The sequence below is a fragment of the Belonocnema kinseyi genome, chromosome 2 (genome assembly GCF_010883055.1).
Source record: "Belonocnema kinseyi isolate 2016_QV_RU_SX_M_011 chromosome 2, B_treatae_v1, whole genome shotgun sequence".
NCBI classification, from domain to species: domain Eukaryota; kingdom Metazoa; phylum Arthropoda; class Insecta; order Hymenoptera; family Cynipidae; genus Belonocnema; species Belonocnema kinseyi.
In genome coordinates, this window is record NC_046658.1 from 108610569 (window position 1) to 108629987 (window position 19419).

General features: G+C 27.1%; 1 protein-coding gene across 1 annotated transcript in view; it reads right to left on the bottom strand.

Annotated features, from left to right (window-relative positions):
* Nucleotides 1–149: 149 nt before the first annotated feature.
* The window catches only part of LOC117182936 (xylosyltransferase oxt), a 26131-nt gene continuing 6861 nt past the window's right edge, over nucleotides 150–19419 (bottom strand). The window contains exons 2-7 of the mRNA XM_033376054.1: nucleotides 17973–18442; nucleotides 14783–14925; nucleotides 12246–12412; nucleotides 8877–9258; nucleotides 3986–4941; nucleotides 150–765 (exon numbers count right to left, since the gene is read on the bottom strand). Of these exons, the coding sequence (XP_033231945.1) occupies nucleotides 301–765; nucleotides 3986–4941; nucleotides 8877–9258; nucleotides 12246–12412; nucleotides 14783–14925; nucleotides 17973–18442 (2583 nt within the window). The 3' untranslated portion in view covers nucleotides 150–300. The remainder of the gene's footprint in view (nucleotides 766–3985; nucleotides 4942–8876; nucleotides 9259–12245; nucleotides 12413–14782; nucleotides 14926–17972; nucleotides 18443–19419) is intronic.

Sequence of the window (19419 nt, forward strand, 5' to 3'; positions counted from 1 at the left end):
ATATTTCTTCCATTTAACTTAGCAACAGGAGCTTTTTACACTTAAAAAGTGTTTATAAATAATTTTTCCCTTCAAGCCTTTGAATTTCAACCTTATGCATTTAAAAGATTTATAAACAAATTAAATGGAAATTGAAGAAAACTATTTTATAAAAGAATTCAGGTATATTTGTATAAATACTGATTTGACAACGCTTACGAGGATACGATTAATATAAAAATATCTACTAAAATGACAATCTCCATAAAGATGTGAAATGTTATGAAATGTATAGCGCATGCATATTTGTTAAATTGATTACTAATTTTGACATATAGTATGAACATCAGACTTTGTATCAGGGCTCAGAGAGCTCCACCGAGTGGCGGAACATTTCTGTAGCACCGGCTTAAATTTGAACCGGCCACTAGCGTAACATATTTTATTGATTTCGTAATACCCAGTTACTAAAATGTCTATCCACTGGTCTAACTCCCAACCGATTCTCTCCTCGAGACTTTTTTTTCGCAACTTTTCTTCGGAATGCACTAAAGGTTTCAGGAAATTCGTCCACTTCTGTACAAGATCCTTAGCAATGTGATAAGGACCAGAAGGGCCGTTGTGAATCTCCCTCGCTTTCTCGGGAGAGATTTTTTGATTTCTCCAATACGCCAAAGGCGTCACCAAAAATCTTAGCTGCGCCACCAATATCCCATCGGATACCAAAATTACCTGCCAGGCACCGATGTGTAATGGCTCATTTAATTGTGGCCTGACATGCCCGATCTGTAAGAAAAGGAAATTAAATTCAGAATGTATTAAAAATCTGACCATCAAATTTGCACAAGCAGGGCCTAAAATGAATCGAATTTCTCACTTAAAAGAAGAAGGCAAAAACACATTTTTTCAAGTATATCAATAAAACAGGCTTCTCAGGTCAAAACGCTCTAGAATTGAGAAAATGAGGTGATTTTTAAAGAAAATGGGGGAATAACTTCTTTTACATAAAGTTAATGTGGGTGCTATATTAAATTTGATTTAAAAAGCTTCTGCGCTTTAAAGTAAAAATATTAAATTCTTAAGATAATAGATGCGTTTCTGAGCAGTTTAATTTTCAACAAAAAAGATAAATTTTCAACCATATAGTAACATTCGCCACCAAATAGTTTATTTTCAAGCAAGAGACAAATTTTGAACAAAATAATTGAATTTACAAAGAAGAAGTTCAATTTTCAACTAAAAAATATGAATTTTTAATAAAAGGATAGAGGTTTTAAGGTAAAAAGTAAAAGTTTTTAGAAAAAAGTTGACTTTTAAACACAAAAAGATTAATTTTTCATACAAAAAGTTGATTTTTAACTAAGAAAGATGAAGCTTCAAACAAAAGTTGTATTTGCAAGCAAATAGTTGAATTTTTCAGTAAAAGAGAATAATTTTTAACAAAACCGTTGAATTTTTGACCAGATAGTTGAATTCTAAACGAAAGAGTGGCATTTGCAACCAAATACTTCAATTTCAAGCAAGAGACGAATTTTCAACCAAGAAAGATGAATTTTCAAAAAAGTAGTTTAATTTTTAACCAAATAGTTTAACTTTCAACCAACGAAAATGAATTTTCAAACAAAAAAAAAATAATTTTCAACAACAAAGGTGAAGTTTTTAAGCTAAGAAGTAGAATGTTTTATAAAACAGTTGACTTTTACAACCTAAAAAACTTTAATTTTCATTAAAAAATTTCATTTTCAACTAAAAAAAAAGATAAATCTTTGACCAAATAGTTGAATTTTCAACCAAGACAAACGAATCTTTAAATCAGTAGTTAAATTTTCAATTACAATAAATTAAATTTCAAACAAACAGTCTCATTTGCAACGAAAATGTAGAATTTGTTATAAAACAGTTGACTCTCAACCTGAAAAATTTAATTTTTCATTTCAAAAAGTCAATTTTCAACCCAGCAAGATAAATCTTCAACCAAATAATTAAATTTTTCTACCAATAACAATTATTCTTCAATTAAAAAGTTTAATTTTTAACCAAAAATAAATGAATTTTCAACAAAAGAGTTCATGTTTCAAGCTAAAAAGTAGAATGTTATATAAAACAGTTGGCTTTAACAACCAAAAAGATTAATTTGTTATTTAAAAAATTTATTTTCAATCCAAAAAGATAGATTTGCAACCAAATAGTTTAATAACAAAATAATTTATTTTTAACAAAAAAGTTGCATTTGCAACAAAAAAGTAGAATCTTTTATAAAACAGTTGACTTTTAAACCTGAAAAATTACATTTTTCACCAAAAAAGTCCATTTTTAACCAAAGATTTGATGTTTCAAGCTAAAAAGTAGAATGTTTGACCAAACAGTTGATTTTCACAACCCAAAATATTAATTTGTTATTTAAAAAGTTCATTTTCAACGAAGAAAGATAAATCTTCAATGAAATAGTTCAATTTTCGACTTACAAAGATGGATTTACAAACCAAATGGTCAAATTTTTAAATAAAAAAGATCAGAAATGAAAGATTCTCACAGTTTTCGGATTATTAAAAGATTAATTTTCAATTAAAAAGAAGGAATTACACAGGCCCACAAAAAAGGCTTGTACTTTTGACCATGGAAAACCATGATTGTTTATATTTTTTGTCACGAAATTTCGACCCTTGATACGGTTTTGAAAAGTCAGATTTGCAATTTAGTGCTCCCAGGGAGTGCTAGGGGGCAGCAAACTCCGGATTAATGATCAGCGACCCCAAAAACCGATTCGTCGCTGATGGTAATGTTTTTTTTGTGGGCCTATATTATGAAGAAAATACATGCATTTTCAACTAAAAGAAAAAATGTTTAACAAAAATGCAACAGTTAAGTTTTCTATTAAAAGAAATCATTTTCGAGCAAAAACATTTTCATTTTTAATAAAAAAAACTTAATCTGAACCATAATGGCGAATTTTCAAGAAAATAATTTAATAATTTTCAGTCAAATTTCAGTCAAAAGAGAAAAATGTTTAAAACTAAATTGTAGAATTTTCGAGCAACATTTTATTAACAAAATAGTGGAATTTTCAATCTGAATATGTGAATTTTCAACAGAACGTTAATTTACAACTAAATTGTTGAACTTTCAACCAAAGAGAATCACTTTTTCACCAAATTATTAAATTTGTAACCAAAGAGACGAAGAGGAAATTGTTTAAAACTAAATTGTAGAATTTTCAAGTCGAATATGTGAATTTCCAACAAAACGTTAATTTGCAACTATATAGTTGAACTTTCAACCAAAGAGAATCATTTTTAACAAAATTATAAAAATTTTAACCAAATAAAAGAAGAGAAAATTGTTAAAAACTAAATTGTGGAATTTTCAAGCCAAATTTTTCAAACAAAATAGTTGAATTTTTAACCCGTTTATGTGAGTATTAAAAAAACAGGTAATTTTGAACTAAATAGTTGAACTTTCAACCAAAGATAATCACATTTTAACACAATTATTAAATTTTTAACAATAAAAATAAATGTTCAAATAAATAATACAGTTTTTAAACAAAACAGAATAATTCTCAACCAGAAATCTATAGTATTAGACTTTTTAACCAAAAATAATTAACTTTTAACTAAAAATAGGAATTTCTTACTTGGTTCTATTACTTCCGTTCGAAATAAACGTCAAATTTCATTTTTAATACTTTAAAAATATTAGGTAGAAACAATGGAAAATTAGCTTAGAAAATGAAGTTCATTTTTCACTGCACTTTTTTTAGACTACAGATATGATGCCATGTTAACAACACAATCTCAAGTGTCTCCATCAAAATTAAACAAACCAAAATAAAAAAAGGGAAACAAAATTAAATGTGCCTTCTTTTTCTTTCCTTTTTTCTTAAATTTCGTTTTCTTTTCAATTTGAATTGATACACTTAATAGCGTGTCCTACAAATTTCATCCAAGGATTCTTTTAATTTTGAAGAATTTCGTAGAAAATAAATTGCAGATAGATCAATACTCACAGGTGTTGTTTCTTCGAGCTGCACGTAATTCACGTCCGCTAAACTCCCACGCGGATCGACCCACAAAACTGTAATATTCTGTGGCGTGACTAGTTCCGCCTCAAATTCAAAAGCTAAGACAGGACTTGAAAAAGGACCAATGCCTCCAATTAAATTCCTAAAAGTTTGTTCTTTCTGATCATAATCTATGTTCACACTCAAATCACGTACTTTCCCCAACCAAGAAAGACTCGTCGAAAAATTCTTCTTCATGAAAACAAGCGACTCTATTTGTTCTGGAAATTCAGCTTGAAGAGTCGAGGACTCCAAACTTCTAACATTGGTCTCTGCACGTATCAAAATGCCCACAAATCTATTTTCATGGAAATAAGCAGTGGCTTCCAGAAGATGAACAACATCCTCGACGTTGAATCTTCGATAGGCGATTCGAGAGAGTGAATTCGAAATTGTCAGAAGAGTGTCATCAGCGAGAGGACTCAAGTCTGCGTGTTGAAAAAGACTCTGCCAGTACATGTCGTATCCCTTGGAATTAATCGATGCATTCGCCAAATCAGGATACAGCCACTGCTCGACTCTGTCTATTATTCTTTGGTCGATTACTGGCTCGAATTTCCTTGCGAAAAATATATTTCTCTGAGAAGTACCTCTGAGGCGAGTAAAGTCTTCTAGTTTGAAATCATTGGGACTGCATCCACACCAATCGACGACGGCTTTGTACTGGCATTTGCAACCAAGTTTTCTTTTCCAATTTGTTACGTGTAGATTATTGTCGACGTAAGTTTGGCAGAAGCGAGAGTTCCGCAAGGTTGTGTGGAAAAAGGATTCTGCAGGCAATAAAGTGTACTGAAAGAATTTTAGGAGACCAGCTACTAATGAATCTGGATTCGGATCGGCAACGTATTCTACGAAGTCTCTACTCAGGGCGACCCAATCGCTGCCGCCATCAATTTGAATACCTGAAATTTTAAGATTAACTTCCTCAGTATTGAAGAAGCAGAAAAAACAGACAGTACATTAAGGTGCATCATAAAATCCTTTTTCTGTCATATTTTGGCCAGATTAAAAATGATATATTTTGAGGTCATTACGGAAATTTGTATGCAAATTTCGTTTATTATAAAAAAATGTAAGGTGGGTATTAACACCATTAAAGTTTCGATTTTATGATGAAGTTAAGATTAAGACGTTAAATTCACCCATAAAACGTTTTTAAAAATTATGAAGGAAATACTACTTACATTACTGATAAGAATCTCTACTATGTGGAAAAAATTAAGCAAGTATTGTCGTTCCATTGAAAACATTTTTCCAAAAACTTAAAAACTCCCTAAATTTTTAGTTAAAGGAAAGTCTGTGGTAACTTATGTTTTATATTTACTAAAATCATCAATCATTAAAAAAATTCAAAAACATTTTTGAAGATTTCTGATATGTCAAATTAAAATTGGAACAAAAAAGTTTATTTGCTCCCAAATAGATGAATTTTCAACTACCACAGATGAGTTCTCATCGAAAAATGGAATTGTTGATATTACAACTAAAACGATTTGACTTGAAAAAAATAGTTAAGTAGTTCAAGAAAAAAAGTTTCAATCAAAATAAAAAATTCAAATTCTGAATAAATTTATTTTGTAAGTTTATTTCTTTTTACGGTTATATAAATATAATTTTCCTTGGATCCTTGAGAATATTCAAGCAGATCTTTGAAGATTTCAAATATATCGAAAAAGATTCTAGAAAAAATTTAAGAAAGGTTATTTTATTTTATATGATTTAAAAAATTTTTAGAAAAAATTCGAGTCAGTTTAAAAGATAATTAGGAGCTTTAGAACTTTAGAAGGAATTACAAATATTTTATATATTTTCGGAAATCTTTCAAAATTTTAAAATATATTTAATCTCTTAAGAACTTCTAAAATTGTTTAAGTATATTTTAAACTGCATCAAACTATTTCTGAAATTTTTCAAAATATTGCTTTAAAACCTTCTACATATTTTAAAAAAATAATTTTGGAAATCTTTTTAAATAATCCTTTTTAATTAATTTTTGAGATAAGAAATAATTAAAATCTTCCTAGGAATCTTAAGAAGTTTTTTTTAATTTCTTGAAAGCTTTCAAATTATAATTAGGAATCTTAAAAAATCTACATATTGACTTTAATTATTTAAAATGTTTTCAATTTTTCAATTGGTTTTGAATTTTTTAAACTTTTATATATTCTTTAAAATCATTCGATTTTTTCTTAAAATTTTTGGAAAATCTTTCAAAATAAGAAAATCTCTTAAAATCTGTCGGATACCTTATTGACAATTTTAGAAAATTTTGGAAATATTTTAACATTTTTTAAAATAATATCTTACAATTAATTCTTTGACTCTAAATATTCAACAATAATTCTTAATCTCTTCAAATTAATTTTTCGAACACTAAGACCATTAGAAATTTTTCCGGGATCTAAAGAAAAGTTTTTTATTATCATGAAACCTTTCAAAATTCTGAAAAAAGCTTTAAACTTGAATTTTAAATCATCAAAAATGCACGTTTTAATTTGTTTTATTTTTTAAAATATGAAATTATTTTTTAATATTTTCAAAACTTCTAAATATCCTTGAAACTTAATCGAACTTTTTCTAACCATTTTTAATCTTGCAAAATTTAAAATTTTTGCTTTATAGTCTTCTACATTTATCTTTGAAATTTTACGAAATCATTTAACATTTTTTGAAATCTTTTTCAATTTTCTCTTCAAATTAATTTTTGTAAATAAGAAATTATTTGAAATTTTCTAAGGAGAAAATGATATTTTAAAAGCTAAATAATTTAAATACTTTTTTATATATGAGTTATCAGGTCAACAAATATTTTTTAATTAAATATGAAAAATAATATATAACAGACTTTCTTCTTACAAAAATTTATCAATTTTTTAGTTTCTTGAAAAAATTATCTTTTAATTGTGGAAGAAATATTCTTACATTTTATTTCAATAGTAGAAATTGTTTTCAGTAAGTTAGGTAATATTTCAAAAAGTTCACAATTTAAAACAAGAATTTAAAGATAAGTTTTACCTCTTAATCGGAACTTCTTCATAAAATCGCAACTTTAAGGCTTTTATAACCAACATTAAAAATTTTTGTTCATAACAAATATAATTTGAGGGTCACATTACCCATAATAAAAAATGGTAGAAATGAAAATTTTACAATTTTTAAAAGTCGAATTTTTGACATAAAAATGTTTGTAACAACCTCTAAATATTTCATTAAAAAATCAGCAAAAGTATGGGATGAAGGATCACCAAAAGAAAGAAATTCCCGAGTTTTCCTAGAATTTTTTAGAAAATCTAAAAAAATATTATGGGAATCTAACAGGGTTTTTCCAGAGGTTATTAGGAACGAAATTCAAGGTATTTTCAAGGTTTTGCAAGTCAATATGTCAAGTTTTCCCAGGTCTCCTTTTTACATAAAATATTGAAATAACCGTTTGTTACAGATGTAAAATCTTTGTGAATACGTTAAAATATCTTGAAGTACCTAAAATCTTTGTGATAGCTTGAAATTTCTGTAAAATCTTTTGGAATCTTTTTAAATGCTTGTAAAATGTTTGAAATTTTTAAAAATCCTTGGAATTATCGAAATATTCCCAAATTTGTTGAAACTTTTTGAAATAGTTTAACATCTTTAAATTATTTGAAATCATTTAAAATCTTTAAAATGTTTTGAAATCTTTGAAATCTGGTGTACTCTACCCTTTTTGATATATTTGCAATTCTTGTATTATTTTGAAATCTTTATGGAATTTTTATGAAGTCTCTGTGAAATATTTTGTATTCATTTGCAATAATAAAAATATTTGTAATATGTGTAAAATATTTTAAAATCTTAGTGATCTGGATTACTTTAACCTTTTTAAAATCTTTAAAATCTTTAGAAATATTTGATATGTGAAATCTTTTAAATATAGCGTACACGCCTTTTTGAAATCTTTGAAATCCTTATAATCTCTGTGAAATATTCCAAAGCTTTGGGACATTTTCGTGAAATCCTTTAAAGCTGTTAAATCTTTTGAATTATTTGTTAAATTTTTCTTAAAACTTTGTTAGTGAATTCTTTTTTAATCGTTGAAATTATTAAATTATTAGAACTCTTAATGACATATTTTCAAATCTTCTAAACGGTTTTGAAACCTTTTAAACTCGTTTCAAATCTTCGAAATATTTAAAAAAATTTGAAATCTGGTGTACTGTACCCTGTTTCAAATTTCTGATATCATTTAAATTTTCTGAAAGTTTTAAAAGCCTTGTGAAATTGTTGTCAAATATTTCAAACCTGGTGTGTATGCCTTTTTTAAATCTTTGAAATCCCTGAAATCCCTGTAAAATGTTAAAAATCATCTTAAATATTTTTAAATCATTGAAATTTTCAATAAATAATTTTTATAATTTTCAAGTTGAATATCACAAAAATGTACACTTTAACATTCTATATCAGCAAAGAGAAAAATAAAAAAGTTATAGAATTATTAAAAATATTTTAAGACTGTTCATTCCAATCTATAAAATAAATGGCCAAGTCTACAAAAAGTGCCTAGAAATCTCTTTTTTTTTTATCTTGACAAATAACAAACTTTTCAACAGCAAGATTTCTTCTAAACGAGATGTTTCGTTCATAAAGAATTAGAAGATTTAAATTACTTTTCGCATTTCAATCAAACAACTGTTTTAAAAGAAAAGAAATTAGTTCAAGGTCCTCATGAAAAGTTCAAGGAGATTTCTAGATTTTCAAGGTTAAAAAAAAAATTAAAAGAGAATTCCAGGTTTTCAAGGTCGCTGGAAACCCTGTGTAAAAAGGATTTCATGAGACGCCATAAACTACAGGTCTAGAACATTACCATTGGGTAATTTTCTATCACCAGTTCGCCACATGCGTGCTTCGCATTCCACGAAAGTCTTATCCAAGCCTTGCTTGGTGATAAAGCGTTGAACTTCCCTTCCATGAGACTTGACAAAATTCAGACCTTTATTCCTCGTAAGAAATTCAGTGAGGACCGTATTATTTTTAACAGGATAGTCCGATTCGGACAAATTAACTAAAAAGTCCCAGGGCTTAGGATGAGTGAGCATCTGTCGCGCGGAACTTAATAAAGTTGTCAAAAGACTCGCGCCACCCCAGATACTCGCGTGACGAAGTCCTTCGCCTCTCGCCACTTTGATATTGTTCGTTTTACATTTTCTTTCCACCTCGAGCATCTCGCGATATAAATAGTCTTGTCTCTGAAAAGAAGATAGAATAAATGTACATAATTTTCCAGGGTGTTTACTCAAATCCTGGACAAAATACCTGACAATTCCAGGATTTTTCCACGTATAATTTTTCATAGTACGAAGCCATTCAAATATTTCGCATTTTGTAAAACAATCGACTTGGCGAAATACAATTTCGCGAGTTTATTATAAATAATTTTTTTCTTTGGTTTCAAGAGATTCAATTAATATGTTTAATTGAAAAAAGTTTTGACAAATTGTAGTAAAATATATTCTTAAATATATTAGCACCATTGATTAATCAAATTATTGAAAAATAAAAACATAATAATTAATTTCTTATTTATTTTATTCTATTATACTTCAAAATCGATGCGAAAAGATTAATTTTCTATCCAACAAGACTACTTTGCAACAAAATATATAAATTCTTAACCAAATGGTTAAATTCTAAACTAAAAAAGGCCGATTTTAAAGCAAATAGTTATATTTTGAACTAAAAAAGATCAGTTATGAACAAAGAAAAGAGAAGTTAAATTTTCAGTTGGTGAAATTAATTTTCCACAAAAAAAACGAACTTTTAACCAAAGTGATGAATTTTCGACTGAAACGATGAATCTTCAACTGGAATAGATGAACTGTAAAACAAAAAGATGAATTGTCAACTAAAATGATGAATATGTAACCGGCATACATGAATTTTCAATCAAAAATATGAATTTTCGTAAAAGAAGACTAATTGCCAAACAAAAAGATTAATTTTCTATCAAAAAATAGATTTTTCAACCAAATACATGAATTATCAACCAAATAGTAGAATTTTCAACTAAAAAAGATCAATTTTAAACCAATTAGTCGCATTTTAAATTAAAAAAGATCAGCTTTCAATCAAAAACGGAATAATTAAATTTTTTATTAATAAAATTAATTTTCCACACAAAAAAACAACTAATTTTCAACAAAAGTGGTGAATTTTTTACTAAAATGTTGAACCTTTAATTGGAATAGATGAATTTTGAATCAAAAAGATGTATTTTTAGTAAATGAGTTTAACTTTCAAACGAGTAGTTTTATCTTTAATTAAAAAAATGAATATACAAACAAGTAGACTAACTTTTAAACAAAAAAATTAATTTTCTGCCGAAATAGACGATTTTTAACCGAACATATGAATTCTCAAGAAAATAGTAGAATTTTTACCTAAAAAAGATGAGTTTTCAGAAAAAAATGCAATAATTAAATTTTAAATGAAAAACCTTAATTAAAAAAAAAAATTCACCTAAGTTGTTGATTCTTCAACTAAAAGATGAAGTTTTAAAAAAAAAGATGAATTTTCAACAAGAGTTTAATTTCCAACGAAATAGATTAATTGTAAAATAAAATGATGATTATTTAACAGGAGTACTTGAATTTTCAACAAAAAAGATGAATATCTTTCCAAAACGTCTGATCTTTCATCAAAATACATGCATTTTAGAATAAAAAAGATAAAATTTCCATTGAAATTTATATGATTAAATGTTTAGATAAATACATTTTTGTTCAACTAAAGGGACAAATTATTAACTAAGATGACGGAATATTCAATTGGAATAGTTCCTTATATTTTGAGTTGAAAAAAATTATTTGAAAAAAAAAACGACTTTAAAAAAAGTTATATTTTCCAACAAAGTGATGAATTTTGCACTAAAATTACGAATCTTCAACTGTAATAGATGCATTTAAAAATGAAAACAAGCATTATCAATAAACGAGTTTAACTTTCAAACAAGTAGTTTTATCGTAAAAAAAAATTAATTTACGAACAAGAAGACTAATTTAAAAAGAAAAGGTTAATTTTCTGCCAAAATAGACGATTTTTTAACCAAAAATGTGAATTCTGAAGAAAATAGTAAAATTTTTAACTAAACAATATAAATTTTCAATCAAATGGTTTAATTTTGAACTAAAAAAGATTACTTTTCAACAAAAATGGAATAATTAAATGTTAAATTACCAAAATTAATTTTCTACCAAAAAACAACCAATTTTAAACCAAAATGATTAATTTTGATGCAAAATGGTAATTCTTCAACTGGAATGGATAAAATTATGAATATTTAACTGGAATACTTGTATTGTCAACTAAAACGATGAATTTTAAAATAAGATTAAATTTCAAAAGATAAGATTAAATTTTTACCAAAAAAAAACTGAATAAATTTTCAGTTAAAAAAAATTATGTTCAACCAAAGAGACGAATTATTAACTAAGATTATGAAACATTCCATTGGAATAGTTTGTTATATTTTCAGTTGAAAAAAATTATTTGAAGAAAAAAAAAGTTACATTTTCCAACAAAGTGATGAATTTTTCACTAAAATGATTTTTTTTTTCACTAAAATGACTAGAAGAATTTAATTTTCAACCAAAAAGTTTAATTTCTACCAAAGAGGACGAATTTTCATCTTAAATAGATAATCAACAAAATAGTTAAAATTTCAACTGGAATAGTTAAATTTTTAGTAAAAAATAATAATTTCCAGAAAAAGTGATTTTTTATCACAATAGCTAATTAAAATAATTGATCTTCAAACAAAAAAAATAATTTTTAACAAAGGAGTTTAACTTTGAACTAAATGAAAATTGCAAGCAAACTGTAGAGTTTTCCAGCAAAAAATGAATTTTCAAACAAAAAGATTAATTTTCTATCAAAAAGAAAGAATTTTTAATAAAATACATGAATTTTCCACCAGAAAGTTGAATTTTCAACTAAAAGCGATCAACTTTCAATAAGAAGTAAAATATTTATATAAACAGTTAAATACAGTAATATATAGCTACTATTACAAAGGAAGAATCATTATCTTTCAATTTTATGTGCGCAGTTAAAAAAAAAGTACGCTCTCGAAAAAATTCCCTGACAATTCCAAGTTTTATAGGTTTTCCAGGTAGGGCGAATACCCGGTTTTCCTGTTAAAGGAGAATACAATAACTAATTAGCTTCAAATAATTACCGCATCAACATGAATGTAGAAAAGATGTGTATGATGATACAGAACGCGGATCAGGCGTTTGACTTGACGACTAGCTCTACCATTTACAGTTATTAAATACGCTATCCTTGCAGGATCTTCTTTCGCTCCACTTAAACTAGAGTTCCTTGCCTCTTGAGCTTTAAATCCTGAAATTGAATACTTTTTTGAAAAAACCATTACTGATAAATTATTATAGACTTCACAACCGAAAATAATCTCAAAACAGGCAAACTAGGATTAGTTTTCACAAAAATAGGGGAAAAAAATGGTTTAAAATAAAATGATCATAGGCGATATAATAAATTCCGTATGAAAGCCTTTCAATTCCTCAGATTTTAAGTCGAAATATATTGCATTTTCAACAAAATAGTTGAATTTTTAAACCAAAGAATGAATGTTCAACCAAATAAATTTCTAAGGAAAAATATAATAGTTGATATTTTAAACAAAAAAGGTTTTCATTATTAATCGAAAATCGAGAAATTTTCAACAAAATAAATTAATTTCCAACCAAAAAAGAGTTTTAATCAATGAAGAAGAGTTTACAAGAAAAAAGTTGAATTTTCAACTAACTTTTCAACAAACGAGTGGAGTTTTCAAGCTAAAATGCGAATTTTTTTAGAAAACCGTTGACTATGAAACCCGAAAAGATAAATTTTCAACAAAAAAGTTAATTTCAACCAAGACACATGAATTTCTAACCAAGTAGTAGACATTTGAACTTGAAGAGATACATTTTTAACTAAATAGTTGAACTATCTAGCTAAAAATACGAATTTTTTAGAAGACAGATAAATTTTCAATACAAAAATTCATTTCAAACCAAGAAAAATACATTTTTAATCCAAAAGGACGAAATTCCTATAAAAAAGACGTACGTTCATCAACAAGATAGTTAAATTTTGAACAAAAAAGATAATTTTTAAACAAAATAGTTTACTGTTAAATTTAAAACAGATCAGTTTTTAGCCACATAATCGAGTTTTCTATAAATATAATTAAAGTTCTATAAAAATCGAATTGACGAAGTTCTAAGCCAAATTACAAAGATTAGTTTTCAACCACGTAATCGAGTTCACTACCAAATATTACTATACATCAATCAAAAACTAAATTGTCGAATTTCCAAACTAAAAACACGAATCCTTTAGAAAAAAGTTAAACTTTCAACAAAAAAAGATACCTTTTTAGAAAATAGTTGAATTTTCAATAACAATTAAATCTTCAACAAAATAGTTGAATTCTTAATCGAATAGTTTAATTTTCAACTTACAAAGATTAGTTGTCAACCAAATGTTCGAGTTTTCAGACAAAAAAGATTCAACTTTCAACAGACACGAAATAGGCAAATTTCCTAGAGATGCATTTTCAACAAAATACTTTAAATTTTAACAAAACAATTGTATTTTTAACCAAAAAGTTAAATTTTCTTCAACAAAAATTTCTTTTCAATCAAGAAAGAAGAATTTTTAATCCAAAAGGACGAATTTTCTAGCCAAAAAAGACGAACGTTCAACAAAACCGTTGAATTTTCAATTAAAAAGAGATTAAACTTTAACCAAAACCCATATATTTGAATTCCAAGCCCAAAACATGAATTTTCAACACGACAGTTGAATTTTAACCCAAGTAATTGAATTTTCAAATTAAAAAAGACTATTAAATTTTCAACAAAACAGTTGAATTTTCAACTTACAAAAATCAATAATTAATGATATGATCGAGTTTTCGAACAAAAAATATTAAATTTCAATCAAACACGTAAAAGGTGAATTTCCAAGCCAAATACACTAATTTTTGATAAGACAGTTGAATTTCCAACCAGAAATTGAATTTTTACTAAAAAATTATATTTTAACAAAGTGGGATCAACTTCTAACTAAATCATTGAATTTTCAAACTAAAAAGACAAATTTTCTACAAAATATTTAAATTTTTCACAAAGTATTTGAGTTTTCAAGCTAAAACGACGATTTTTTCAGAGGACAGTTGAATTTCCAACAAAAAAATAGATTTTTAAGCCAGAAAGAAGAATTTTGAAACCAGAATTACAAATTTTCTATTCGGAAAAGACGAGCTTTGAAAACAAAACAATTAAATTTTAAACAAAGAATTATCAATTTTTAACACAATAGATGAATTTCCAATGAAATAAATAAGTATTAAACAAAATAATTAAATTTCCAACAGAAAAGTTGATAAATGTAATAAAAACAAAAAACTAATTTTCAAGCTAAAAACACGAATTTTTAAGAAAAAAGTTCTTTTTAACCAACTTAAATTAAATCTAAAACAGTTCAATTGTCAACCAAATAAATTCTCAATCAAACGGTAGAATCTTTAACAAAAAAAAATAATAATTTTAAACCAAAAATTTCTTTATTTATTTTCTTATTGGGAGAACTTTCTCGAAAGCAGAAGAAAAAATGTAATTTCTTTAAAAACGGGGAAAAAAGGGAAATAGAGAAAAGTGTCAAGCCTGTTAATATATAAAATAAAAAGAATAATTCAATTACTTCTAATTCCAGTATGGAACACGTTAATAGTTAAATATCCACCGCAAGACTGTTTAGAATCTCCAGGACATTTCATGTTACAACTGGAGTCTGGCAGTTGATTAATTTGCGGTGGCTCCTCCATCCCACAAAAACATTCGACTCTGTAACATTAAGACATTATTTTTAAACTGTTTTTGAAGGCTCTAAAGTTTCAAATGAAATATATTTTCCATTTTTCAGGCCTCACAGTCCCTATGGAATCGAATATAGCCAACAAAGGATACTTTTTGTCACGCTAAAAGGGTAACAAATTCAGGATAAATTAATAAGACTTGAAAGCAATTTCAGTTAAATACAAAAGAATTAAAATAAATTGAAAAAAATGTAAACAAAAAAAATTCCGTTGATTTCTGTAAAACCGGGATGAATTTAGATGAATTTAAGTTCAACTAGAAGAATTCGATGAAATTCATACAAATTAAAGGTGGGTTTTAAAAAATGTTAATAAATTGAAAACAATTTGAAATTATGAAAAGAACTTCATTGGATTCAGTAAGTTGGAAACGAGGTTAGACAAATTCAAGGGAATTCTAAAGAACTTCATGAAATAACCAAGAATTCAAGGTGAGGCTAAAGGACTTCAGGATCAATTGAATAAGAACTTTTGAAAATTAAAAAAAAAATCAATTGAATTAAGTAAAAGTAAGAAAATTTAGAAGAATTCAAGTTAATTACATAATTTCCAGAATATCTTAAAGAATTTACAAGACTTCAGGGTAAATTCATAAGAACTCCGGGTAAATTCCAAAAACTAATTTTCAAACTCTGCAAATGTTTTGAACCATAAGAAATACCTCCCTTCTTTTGAATACATTCTATAAAATCCACAAAAATATTCTTAAATCTCATGAAATTCTACGAGATCAGGCGATATTTCCTGAAATGCACGAAAATTGATTAAAATACATTTTGTCAGAGCATTAAAAATACCCATATGATCATTGAAATGCTCGAAAACCTTATAAAATTCCATGAAATCTTTTTAAAAAATCTTAAAACCTTAAATTTTCTGTAAAATCGTCCCATATATTCCGAGCTTCTAGAAAATTCTTTACACCAAAATATTTCAAACGCCTTGAAATCCCTTCAAATTAATTAAATTAATTATTAACTCCTTGGAATCTTTTAAAATTCTCGAAAAGGTTTCAAATTAAAAACTCCTGAAAATACCTTAGAAATTTTAAGAATACCCTAAAATCTTAAAAATCCCAACAAATCATGGTGTCCAGCGATTCATAGTAAGAAAAATCAAAGTCTTTTCCAGGTTTTCCAGGTCAAGCAATAAAGTTTTCCCAGGTCTCCTTTTTTACATCAAATAATCAAATAACTCTTTGGTATACACGTAAAAGATTAAATATTTCATAATCATATTTTTTTGTGAAAAATTGGTCGTTTTTTTAAACCTTCGGGAATATTTTTTAATCTTTGTAAAGTCTTTCGAATCCTTAAATTTTTTAAAACTATGTGAAATTTTGTAATCTTTTGAAATCTGTGTGAATTGAATGAACTCTTTTGTATTTATTTGAAATCAAGGGAATATTTGAAACTTTTGTGAAATATTTTGAAATTTTCTAAAAAAAAAATGTGAACTCGTTTAAACTCTTGGAAATTTTTTGTATTTTGGCATACTGTACCCTTTTTGAAAGGTTTGAAATTTTGTATTCATTTGACATCTCTACGAAATGTTGATGAAATATTTGAAATGTTTATGAAATCTTTTATATTCATTTAAAATCATTAAAATATTTGAAATGTTTTGAAATCTGCTAAAAAATTTGAAATCATTGCAAATCTTTGAAATGTTCTGAAATCTTGGATATATGATTTACTATTCCTTTTTAAAATATTTAAAATCCTTCAAGTCTTCTTGCAGTTTTAAAATCTTTGTGAAACGTTTGAAATCTTTGTAAAATCTTTGTGAAATCCCTTGAAATCTTCAAAACAAATTTGAAATCGTTTAAAATCTTTGAAATTTCTTGAAATCTTTGAAATCTGTAGTTAAGATATGTACCGTAAACTTTTTGAGATCTTTGAATTTGAAATCTTTTAAATTTTGACAAAATCTTTGAAATCATGATAAAGTGTTTAGAAATCTTTGTAAAATCTTTGAAATCTGGTGTAATGTACAAAATCTTTGAAATCCTTTGAATCATTGGAATCGTAATAAAATGTTTTGAAATAATTGTAAAATGTTCGACATTTTTGTAAAATCTTTGAGATCTTCTAAACAAATTTGAACTCGTTTAGAATCTTTAAAAAATGTATTACTTTAAGAAATTGTTTTCAGATCTTTGAAATATTTGTGAAATCTTTTGCATTTATTTGAAACCATTCAAATCTTTGAAGTCATTAAAATATTTGAAATGTTGGTAACATGTTTTGAAATATCTTAAAATCTTGGTAATATCTTTAAAATCCTTTAAATCTCTATGAAAAGTTTTTAAATATTTTGAAATCTTTGAAATATCGGTGAAATCTTTCTTTAAACTTTGTTTTTGAAATCTTTTGTGTTGGTTTGAAAGCATTGAAATCTTTAGAAATCTTAAATTTATTCAAACTTATTGAAATTATTTGAAATCTTTGAAAGCTGGTGTACTGCGCCCGTTTTGAAAACTTTGAATTACAAATCATGATGAAATTCTTATGAATTATTTAAAATATTTGTGAAATACTCTGAAATCTTCTAAAACGTTTTGGAATCGTTTAAAATCTTTAAAAAATTTTGAAATTGTTGACATTTGGTGTACTGTACCCATTCAAATATTTAAAATTCTTGAAATCGTTTGAAAGTTTTTAAATCTCTGTGAAATCTTTGAAATCTTGTCTACATGCGTTTTTCAAATTCTTGAATCCTTTTTAATCTGGTGTATAATCAAAAACCGAGTAGGCCACCCCTCGAAAACTGTTTTAAGAGCAAAACGAAAATTCGAAGATTTCCATCTTTTCGAGGTTTAAGGAAAATACACGGAGAATTCCAGATTTTCAAGGTCACCCTGCAAATGATTGAATCCTATTAAAAATAGGGACTAAATCTTGAAAATAGTGAAGTTTAGGGACCTCAACTGAATAAGGGGTACAATCGAGGATATAAAGACCAGTCTGTGAGGCCTGGTTTTGTATAAAAAATATTTCGGGGAAATATACTAACGAGTATTCGGTACCGGCAAATGGGTAACCCGATTGCAAACACATGTAAGCACATCTTTGCGGAGAATTGTTGCCTTTATAAATGGCATAATAACCCGTCAGAACCCTGAAAGTTTTGTCGTCTTTGAAGCAGCCAACGTTCTTTGGAACTCCAGTAAAACCTAGAGAATGCGGACAGGAAGATTGTAAAGTTGTAGGATATAATACACCTTTTTGACTAAGGCACGTCACATTGGCTATGCGCTGTTTGCACAATTGAGATTGTGCTCGTGTTATGGCACTCACTGCCTCTCTCCCAGAAACATCACAGATAGGCGTAAAATTCAATGATTTTCTATCTAAAGTTATTGCAGTTGTACGATTTCGACGAGGCTGTGACTTGTTGGAATTTGCTTGTTTGTCAGGAGGTAGTTTTAACTGCCTGGTTCCTCTTGGAAGACCGTCTCCTTCCTCTGAGAGAGAAAAGTCCCTCTGCAAATAGAAATAACAAGGAAAGAATACAATAAAAATAAAAATTAAATAACAACAACAGGGTGCCCGTTTTAATAAAAAATAAAAAAATCCCCGGTTTTTCCCCAGCTCGCAAAAATTTCTTACGGTGAATGAAAATACAAAAATGAAAACTCTTAAGCCAAACATTTTTCCATTTGAAGTAAAAAATGTTGCATTTAAATGCTCAATAATTTACACGTACAAAGTGGAAGCTACTAACATTTTTCCACTGACATTTTTTTAACTAAGTGCAATTAAACTGCTAAATAAAAATTTTTTTAACTTTTATAAATTACAGAGTTAAAAGATTTAGATACAGTTTATAAAGTGAACACTTTTTAAATTAAAAGTTAATTTTATTTTAAATAGTTTAAAAATCCTTAAAATGCTTCAAAATTTTATTTCAAAATCTTGAAACATTTACATGTTGTTTTACAATTTTTCAAATTTTAAGTTAGTTTAAAAATTTTTTCAGAACTTCTAAACATCTTTTAAACTGATACGAATTGTTCCTAAACATTTTCTTAAAATCCTCCCAAATGAAAAAAATAACTTAAAATTTTTCACATTCATTTTTGATAAATTTTTTAATCTTTCTAAATCATTTTAAAGATTCTCTTTCAATTAATTAACCGAACGCGTCCTCGGGTTGCGGATAGAGGGTCCCTGTATCAAGGGTTTCTGCTGAATATGGTTACAAAAATAAATAGGCAGTCACGGACAATTGTCCAGGAGTGGTCCCGAAGGAATTAACCTCCAAGCGGAGGTGTGAAAATCGTGCCGAAAGCTGAATGGCACCTGGGTGAGGTGTCTAGAACGGTGACTCTGGGATACCGGGCGACTTCTCAGAGTACGCAGCCTTATCCTCGCATGCGGGGCTCTACAAGGATGGACGAACCCCTTTCCCTAGCTTCTCGTGGGAACAACAATGACAACACCAAACATAGTTGTAGTAA